General features: G+C 40.2%; 1 protein-coding gene across 1 annotated transcript; it reads right to left on the bottom strand.

Moving 5' to 3' along the window:
• Nucleotides 1-3,636: 3,636 nt before the first annotated feature.
• On the bottom strand, nucleotides 3,637-7,502 carry LOC143593222 (VAN3-binding protein-like). The gene is made up of 6 exons (XM_077072918.1): nucleotides 7,179-7,502; nucleotides 6,774-6,896; nucleotides 5,597-6,029; nucleotides 4,930-5,145; nucleotides 4,745-4,852; nucleotides 3,637-4,005 (listed from the first exon to the last, which is right to left on the bottom strand). Exons 1-6 carry the CDS (start codon nucleotides 7,500-7,502, stop codon nucleotides 3,797-3,799), a joined length of 1,413 nt encoding a protein of 470 aa, XP_076929033.1. The 3' UTR covers nucleotides 3,637-3,796.
• Between the last annotated feature and the right edge of the window lie 2,312 nt (nucleotides 7,503-9,814).

Raw genomic sequence — 9,814 nt, 5'->3', positions numbered from 1 at the left:
CCACTTGCCCCTACATGAGTGACTGGGGTAGTGTTCGTAAAATGTACTTCACTTGCCCCAGCTTGGGTGGCTGGGGTAGTGTTTGTAAACATTGTGTTGCCGGTGTTTACCCCAGTGGCTGGGGTTGTGGTTACCGGAATTTCTCTAGTCATCTTGGAAGTTTTGAAAAACTGGAGAAAGATGTAGTTCTAGCTTTATGCACGGATGGCGCCAATGAAGAAACACTAAGTGACCCCGGGCAGATTATAGGTAATCTGGGGGCTAAGTAATGTTTCCCACGAAGGTTAGGTCCAGCAGAGTAAGTTGTACTTCAGGGAACCTGCAAAACAGACACCGTAAGCTCGTCACTGAGAAGGGGGGGGTTCCTCCTTGTGACCACCCTCCGGCGTGAGAATCAGTCTATATTGCTCTTTGAATATAAAAGTATATGAATACTATTAGAGCAGTTATCAAGTAAGTTAAAGATAGTAGATGATGAAATGCTAATACCATTTGCTGTCTTTATAGCCGAAGGTGGGTATCCAAGGGGTTTAGCCGGCCCAACACGCTACCAACTGTAACCTATGCACGTGCCCTACCTGTGAGTGGTGGATAAGTAGCGGCTGACACAGAGCAGGCGTGCCGTGCACTCTTCGTCTTCTACCAACTGCAGGCTAGGCACGTGGGTCTGGCAGGAGTTGGTGGGCAGGCGGCGGCTATTGGTCACAGTGCTGTGGCGTGCTGTCTGCCACGCTGCTGTCAGTGAGCTGTCGCATTCTTGGTCAGATCTTTTGTCTTTACCTCGTCAGGTATCACGCAAAAGATCCTCCATCATACGGACTGGCCCATTTTGGCGGGAGTTTTCCCCCTCCCGCCTTTGCTCATTCTTTCAGGTGACACTGAATTTGTAAGTGTTAAGCCTTATGCGTGTAGCTATGCTGTGCGGGTAGCCTTCCCTGATGGCTTGTATCCGCAACTGCGGGAACAGGCGGGTTACTTCACCATTGGGAGGCTTTTCCCTGCGTATGCAGCTTGCATACTGCGCGTAGGCTTCTCTGAGCATGGTGGGTCCTGCGGGAGTAGATGGTCTTTGCGCAGACATCCCTGTTCAGGGTGAGTTATGCGGGACCAAAATGTGCAAAATGTGTGATGCAAACGACTTAGAAGAGTTAGACCAAAGAGCTTCTATATATATAAACAAATCATCTCAACTTGTTATAAATATCAACAATTATTTTTATATATGTGGAAAACATCATTAGAATTACTTTTTATGACGGAGTTATCATTGACTACTATTGCTCCAAATCACGACCCATTATTAGTACCTTACCACTGGCAACCAAGTTTGTCATTGATTAATTACGACCGATCTTACTTGTCACTAATACATCAAATGTTGTTGACCATAGTTACCACTAATGACCAGTATCAACTTACAACTGATACTGAGTAACTTACCATTGTCGACTGATTTGTCACTGATTAATAACTACCGATCCTACTTGTCACTAATGTGTCAAGTTATTGTTGACCATAGTTACCACTGATGATCGATGTCAACTTACAACTGATATTGATAATCACTCCCACTAATGGCTTGCAACTTCTCATTGGCGCGACCCCAATTCGGGATGTGTCTTAGATCCTACCTAGGGTGTTTGTAGGGATGACAATGGGTCGGGTTTGGTTCGGGTTTAGGTATTCTCAAACCCATACCCGGTTAGTAAAGTCCATCCCAAACCCGTCCCAAACCCGCCGGGTTTTAATCGGGTAATTACCCGTCGGGTTTCGGGTTTTCCCATCGGGTTTCGGGTTTCCTATCGGGTTTTGATATAATACCCGTCGGGTATACCCGGCTTAAAACCCGCCGGGTTTTGATAAAATATAACTAATTGATTACAAAGATGGTTACCGTAAAGATAAAATATCCCAAATAATTAGCATAAACAAGTTTCGACAAATAATATGTTTGGAATATAGTATATATATAATATAATAAGCTATAACGGGTACATCGGGCATATAATCGGGTCGGGTAATCGGGTATATTAGAAATCCCAAACCCGTCCCAAACCCGCGAAAAATTTCCAAACTAATCCCAAACCCTAATGGATCGGGTATTACACGTCCCATTTATGTCGGGTTTCGGGTTTTCCCATCGGGTTCAGGTTTCATTGCCATCCCTAGGTGTTTCCCTCCAAATCCCACCAAAGTGGGGTTACAGTTTGAACCCTGGGTTGTTGATACACAAAATAAGAATAACATAATCAATCATGTATTGTTTTGACAAACCAACAAAATAATAATCTATCTCTATTGATAAAAAAAATTGAGTAGTGAAAGTTGTGTCCCTTGGGCTCGATATTTGGCTCTTGCTTAAGTTGTATTACGCTACAATAACTTTCCTATTGTGTGTGGTAAGTCTAAGTAATAATCTGTATCATAAGGGTTCCTGATATGAATATATTGATATCAAATTTGATTAAAGTCGGATACTAACTGTCGTATTGAATGCACTGGTTCGATACGATATCTGCTTTAGTTTTGTTTTTTCTCCTAATATCCATTGATTGTATCAAATTCATTCGTAACATGGGTAGATAATCAAGAAAACTAAAAATCATACAAAATTCATTTTTAATCGTGAAACATACTACCAAAAACATACAAAATGTCCCAAAAAATCATAAAAAATTATAGAGAAAAACAAAGGAAGGTACGGGTACCGGTACCTAATACGGTGTACCGATACCTAATACCAAAAAAAAACTCCACATATTCTAAACGATATTGGTAGGACTACGATAATGACATTCCAGAAAAGATGTATATCTACTTCTGTATGAGACAAAACATGAAAGGTCTAGCTGACCCGAAATATGATTTTTGCAAAACGTTTTTCCCATCTTTTTAATATATTTTTTGTGTTAAATATGGATTTTGAAACTATATTCTTACAATAATAAGTTTTGTTTTTCAATACACTAGTTTAGTAGTTAATGTGTTATAATATAGATTGTGTTGCTTTTGATTAGACGTGTAAACGAGTCGTCATTTATAAGATTTCTTAAGCTTGAGTTTGACTCGTCTAATTACTAAGAGCTTGAGCTTTAACGATGCTCGTTTAAAGCTCTATTTCTAAAGCTTGTGTCTTGTGAGTGTTTTTCAAAATCGACCCGGCTCAGGCTTTACTCGTGTGCCATTTGTTAATTAGTTTAGGGCAGATTAAATTTTAGTGCTTGAGATTTTGCCAAAATAAGCCTTTTAGTCCATAGTCATTTGGATTTTGGTTTCATTCTCCTTTGGGCTTGTGAGCGTCGCCGAACACAATATCTGAATATCGACTCAAGCCCATTTATTAGATGAGTTGCAGTCTGTTGCACTGTTGCAGACTTGCAGTATAAGCTTGAGCCCGGTCTCAAGCCCAGGTAGTTTCGCGTTACTCGTTTAGCTGTTTGATGTTTTAGATGAAAGCATAACCTGATTCGACCTAAAGCCGATTTAAACAAACACATCAAATAGTTTTATTCCTTGTTCTTTTGTTGCAATATGGATGATTGGTTATTCGAGACGTTAATAGGACTTTTAACCCGTTCGGTCTGGTTTCTTTTTACCTATAATATTTCATTTCTATACGATTTTATAATTTAAATAAAATAATTAATAACAACCCAAATCAACCCATTTATACATAATTTTGAATCACAATAAGTTATAGCATTAAAAGGTAGATGCTTATAAGTTTCCTAAGCACACATAGACATTGGTTATTACAATATACCTCCCCACACTTGTTCTTGATCTTCTTATGGTTTTACTTATTGGACTTCCTTTCTTCTACAATGGCAAGAAGCCTAGACACACCTTGAGTCCACATATCATACTCTCTTTTTGTCCTACACTCGAACTCAACCAACCCACGTCCAACAGTCCTCAACCTGAAATAATGTCGCTCCTCACCGCCATCAAATAGGTGTCTCCCGGGCCATGCCAACATGTTCTTGCACACCTCCAACACCACATCTGCAACCACCCGCAAATAGGTTTAGATCTATGCTTTGAAGTAAGTATGTAATTTTTGATAATTAGATAATTAGTTGTAAATTGTAATAAAACTTATTGTGAGAAAATAATGTTTGATAAGGTTAGGTGTGAAATTCTTATATGACATGAACTTAACATGAAGTTCACGGGTTTGGATTTTGTTTAAACGTGTTTGGGTTAGTTTAGGTAGAAATGGCAAACACCTTTGGCAAACTAGGCAGGCTCGAGTCAATCTGGTAGGTTTTCAGACCCGCTTAACCTTATTTGTTTGTTTTTTTCGAAAAAAAAGTGTATCATGTCATAGTTAAGCAGGTCATGTTTGTGTCGACGCGCATATATTCATGTCGTTGTCGGTGTCTGATACTCCTTTTGGGCTTGTGACAAATTTTCGTGTTCGTGTGTAGTTGGACCCCCCTCAGCCCGTAAACACAGCCCATTTAGCACCTTATGAAGAACGCTAGAATGGCCGTGTCAAATGGGCCAAATAAGTGAAATCCATAATGTTAGCTTATGCCTTATAAAATGTGCCAAATGGGCCGAGTGGGTCGAACACCAACCAACATGTATGTAAGTAAAACACCATTTTTTTATTTTAAAAACATCGTTTAAAAAACAGTATGATAACCTTTTAAAATTCATGAAAATAAAATGCTCATTTTAGTTTCTAAAAACAGATATTAACAACCTAAACAATCACAAAAATCATATGATAACTTACTTTTCTTCTTTTTTGTGATGGTAGAACCAACATGTTTACTCTTCATCTTTAGCATCACTTGACCCGTTCGATGGATGTAAACCGACACAATTTTCCAATGAAGATCGCCTGCGTTACATTTGCCAACAACACTAGATTTATTAACCAACTCAACCTAAAACTATGTTAATTACTCTTAGACTTACCATTACGGGTGCGTTTGAGAAGCTCACTCCCACGGGCTAGCAGCTCTTGGTTACATATACCCAAAAAGTTCTCTTCTGAGGGAGTCTGTTCACCATAGCTGTTGTTCTTTCCTTGGCTTTTACTTTCTTTAAGTCCTCGTTCCACTGGTATCACCGCCGCAATGTTCCACACTTCCTTTAGTGCCCTTGCCTTTAACGTTGCTGCGCCACGTAGTGCTAAAAACAGAGAACACGGGTCACGGTTTAGTCAAATCTTAAAAAGTTTCACATTATTAAACCATATGGGTCAAACGGGCAGGTGGAATTTTTTTATGAAACCATCTTGTAAGATATCAAGCTCGAGCAGGCTCGGCTTATTTATTACTTATTAACTGTTTTATTTAAATATCTTTACAATTTTGTAACAATTACTTTTATTATTATAAAAATGTTTATATTTAGTACATTACAAATAAATATATAAATAAAAGGCTTCCTTAGGCTCGCGAGTAAATGAGTCTTAATAAAAGCCGCAGGTTTAAACGGCGCTCACTTTGAGTTCTTAGCGAGCCGATCTCGAGTAGCTCACAAATGATTCATCTCATTCACACTTTTTTCATGTTTACCCAACCATTAGATATATAACCAAAATTCATTTAGCTAAACAAGTCACCGGTTTAGGGTTTACCAGTTGCAGCCGCAGCGGTGAGAGTCAATATATCTCCATGGGATTTAACAATAACTGCAGAGCTAACCGCAGCCACAAGGTGTTCTCGTTCAGCCCCCATCGCCTCGGCCGCCTCTACACACTGTGCCGCCACCAAAGTGGCAGCCGAAGCCACCGCCATATTAGTCTTGGCCACATGTTCATCTTTACTAGACGCCGAGGCTGCTGCAGTGGCTGCTGCAATAGTGGCCACTGCAGCCGCCACTCCAGCAACCGACACCGCAGCATGGAGCTGCGCGTTGTGGGCCCGGGTCTCCTCTTTCTTTTTCTCTCTCCTCTCCTTTAACCACCTTCCCACCGTCTTCCCAGCGGGTGTGGTGCTGCACCTGCCCGCCACGTACGCGCTCCGACTGTTGGCAAACAACGGTTGGAGCGTGTTGTTGGCCCGCAAAAACTGTATTTTTTTACAAGATTAAAGTTTGTTAATTATTGGGGATATGATAGTCAAAGTAAAAACTAAAAAGAAAAGCTGCAAAAAAATACAAAAAGAAAACTTGTCGCTTGAATGGATAATAAAGTTAAAGTCATAGAGTACTGAAGGTCTCACTTTTTTTCTTTCAGTTCAGATTCTAAAGCAATAAAACAGATCACACAAATCATTTATTTGTCCTCTATCACCCTATTTCACAATACAATAAACAAATAATAATAATATTTGTACAGTAAATATTTAAATGGTGAAACATGCTTGTCAACAAATTGAGGCAAATCAGAAAGCAAAATAATCTCTGTTTGGTCAAAATCAGTAAAAATTGATGTACATTTAAATTGTTACATATAAATTCCAATCCGATTAATCCTAATTAGCAACTATCGATTTCTACAACATTGCAGGTACTATACCGAACACGGTCAGTACTGGTACCTGTATTCGTCTTTTCATGTTTTCAGTGTTAGTACCGTTCTGTTTCGGTACCATACCAAAAATTCGTTCCGGTTACTCGTTTTCAGTATGTACAGTACCGATATTGTCCCTAATGTAAATATTCACATCATGAACAATTAACGAGGCTTGTCAACAAATTAAGGCAAAAGTTAGAGCAAAATAATTAGAGATCTATAAATAAGGAAAGTAATGTATAACTGTTAATAAGCATTTACTTTTGTTGAAATGGAAATTGTAGATACAATATACTACCTTAATGACGTCGTCGTACTCGTCGGACGGTGAGATGTGTGGACTGTCGGTTTCTTCCATGTGCGACGGGTTCAGTGGTCCACTACTGTGTGACAGTCTCCCTGAAGCCAACGGCGATAGATCCTGCCACATTATAACACACAACATTTAATACAATCCTAACCGCGTGATCTGTTAACATCACACTCTGTATTGACCTGTAACTACTAGCAACAGAACTATTAACAATAACAGTGTTGTTAGTAGTTCAGGTGTTGCTCGTAATTTACGAGCGTTATACAGCGATCCGAAATGGAAAAACACTATTATTACACTTTTAATATTAGGTGATCTGTAAGTGTAATAATAGTGTTTATCGCTGTATAACGCACGGATATTACGAGCAATTTAATTATTTTATTTTACCGATTGTGACATGATACGCTCAAGGACGAGCTGCGAAGTGGCGGACGAGGCGAACGAAAACGTGTTTCCTGAAAGCGTTTCCGTCGTGACCATGTCCTCGGCCGCGTCAAGGGCGTTAGTGTCGGGCGTGATAATAGAGTTTGTGGTGGTTCTAGTGGCTCCGGACTTTGAAATCAACGGAGACGGCGGAGAATGCAGAGTTTTGAGAGTGGCGTCACTCCATGACCTGGATAAGAACTCCATTGGCTTACGTGGACTCTCCGGCAGCTGAAAGGTGCCGGTGCCGGTGGTTGTGGTGTTGTACTCTTGCCATAAACTGTCCATTTTGGTGGTGGTGTGAGAATTCTGTTATTGTTTTTGTCACAAGAGATTAGTTTTTAGACAGAATTACAAATTTTGTCCTTTAAAATAAGACGAATTACGGTTCGTGTCCTTTTCTAAGTTTCCTTGCAGGCGGTGTACTTTAAACATTTTTTTTCCTGCATGTTATGTCCTTTACGCTAACTGGGTTAGAAAAACTCAGTTAAATACCCTCACATGAGGCGCATGTGAGGGTATTTTTGTCTTTAAGTCTTTCTGACTCCATACTCTTTCCACTGTTCCTCTTTCTCTCTCTAATCTAAACCACCGGAAAGCTGCTCTGCTTTCTCCGGTAATCCTTTCCGGATATTAATTCGTGACGTCAGCAATCATTATTCTTCATACTCACGGACTGGATCCTCGATACGGTGTTATCACCTGCCCCCATCCAACCTCCGGCAACCACTGCCTTTTTTGCAACCAGCCACCACCACCGTTCACCGCCATATCCACCTGTTTCTTTCCTCCACCGTTGATCGTTATCGTCACTTGCTGTTGCCGGGTTCGATTTCGAAACCCTAGGTGGCGGTGTTGTGGTGGTGACGCGACGGTGGAGGATGTTGCTGCCGGGTTTCGAATTAGAACTTTATAGTCACCAAATTTGGTTTCATTTTATAGAGAGAGACAAAGGATTCACATATATTGTTTTTTCTTCAAGGATCATATCAACGGCTCTGGATGTCGATTTCTACCTCTTTCTCGCTTCCATCGATCATTTCTGTGCTGTTGCCGGGTTCAATTTCGAAACCCTTGGTGGCGGTAGTGTGGTGGTTGCGGAGGTATGGTAGGGAGGTGGATTTCGATTTTTGGCCTGGCAATTTACGTTGCAGCTGTCGAACCGACCAGGCCTCGATCGGTCAAGTAAGACATTGTTGTCTTTGGTTTGATTATGGTACAATTACGATTCGGTCTTGTTCAATTATATGAGTTGGTTGATGCATATGGCATTAGTTGCAGTTGTTGAGCAGACTGAAACTCGATTAAGAGTTGGGTTAGATTGAGAAGCATTTGCGGTTTATGATATGGCTTTGATGACTCTATTTTTGGTGTGGCAACGGATGTTGCAGCTGTCGAATGGACTAAGCCTCGATTGGTTAAGTGTTGAGGATTCGTTGCCGGTGTCACACTTCATAATACTCTACTGTTGCTGGGTTCAATTTTGCAACCCTAGGTGGCAGCGGTTTGGTGGTGTCATGTTGACTTATATATTTGTACAGTGGAAAAAAGTACAGAAAATGGGGTTTTCACTGCCGTTGCCGCGACGTTCTGGCCATGTATTGTGGGTGGCGGTGGCAGCCCTGTAATCATCTCATTTAGATGATAAAGGCTATGATGATGAATCAATCTGAGCTTGGATGGGGGCAGGTGATAACACCGTATCGAGGATCCAGTCCGTGAGTATGAAGAATAATGATTGCTGACGTCACGAATTAATATCCGGAAAGGATTACCGGAGTTAGTTATCACCGGAGAAAGCAGAGCAGCTTTCCGGTGGTTTAGATTAGAGAGAGAAAGAGGAACAGTGGAAAGAGTATGGAGTCAGAAAGACGAAAAGACAAAAATACCCTCACATGCGCCTCATGTGAGGGTATTTAACTGAGTTTTTCTAACCCAGTTAGCGTAAAGGACATAACGTGCAGGAAAAAAATGTTTAAAGTACACCGCCTGCAAGGAAACTTAGAAAAGGACACGAACCGTAATTCGTCTTATTTTAAATGACAAAATTTGTAATTCTGTCTAGTTTTTATAGAGGATATAAATGTTACTAATACGGGTCGGGTCGGGTCGGGTAGTTAATTATTTTATTATTATTATTTTTTTAATTTTATTTTTGTTTTTGTTTTGGGGGTTGATTTGCTTTTTTACAAGACAGAATTACAAATTTTGTCCTTTAAAATAAGTCGAATTACGGTTCGTGTCCTTTGTTAAGTTTCCTTGCAGGCGGTGTACTTTAAACTTTTTTTTCCTACAAGTTTTGTCCTTTACGCTAACTGGGTTAGAAAAAGTCAGTTAAATGCCCTCACGTGAGACGCATGTGAGGGCATTTTTGTCTTTTCGTCTACCCTGCAACTTCATCATCTTCTTCTTCTTCTTCTTCATTTTGCATCTCTTTCTTCCATAACTCATCCACCACCACCAAACCCACCACCAACACCCACCTTCACCCCACCATTTGTAATTCTGTCTTCATTTATTATCATTTATATACAGACAACATCCATCAAGAAAACCAAGAAAAATGGAAACTTTAACATACCCATCATCAGAAAGATTAG

The sequence above is a fragment of the Bidens hawaiensis genome, unplaced genomic scaffold (genome assembly GCF_021521415.1).
Source record: "Bidens hawaiensis isolate Kalapana, Puna unplaced genomic scaffold, B.hawaiensis_p1.1 tig00041848_1, whole genome shotgun sequence".
Lineage (NCBI taxonomy): Eukaryota > Viridiplantae > Streptophyta > Magnoliopsida > Asterales > Asteraceae > Bidens > Bidens hawaiensis.
Note: the sequence above shows the minus strand (reverse complement) of the source record. Positions and strands in the feature narration are given on the sequence as shown.

Bases quoted from the DNA above. Each gene is read 5' to 3' on its own strand.
- LOC143593222 (XM_077072918.1), bottom strand. From the start codon at position 7,502: ATGGACAGTTTATGGCAAGAGTACAACACCACAACCACCGGCACCGGC. The intron at 6,897-7,178 runs GTAAAATAAAAT...ATAATGTGGCAG, and splicing joins AGCGTATCATGTCACAATCG to GATCTATCGCCGTTGGCTTC. The intron at 6,030-6,773 runs GTAGTATATTGT...AAAAAAATACAG, and splicing joins AGTACGACGACGTCATTAAG to TTTTTGCGGGCCAACAACAC.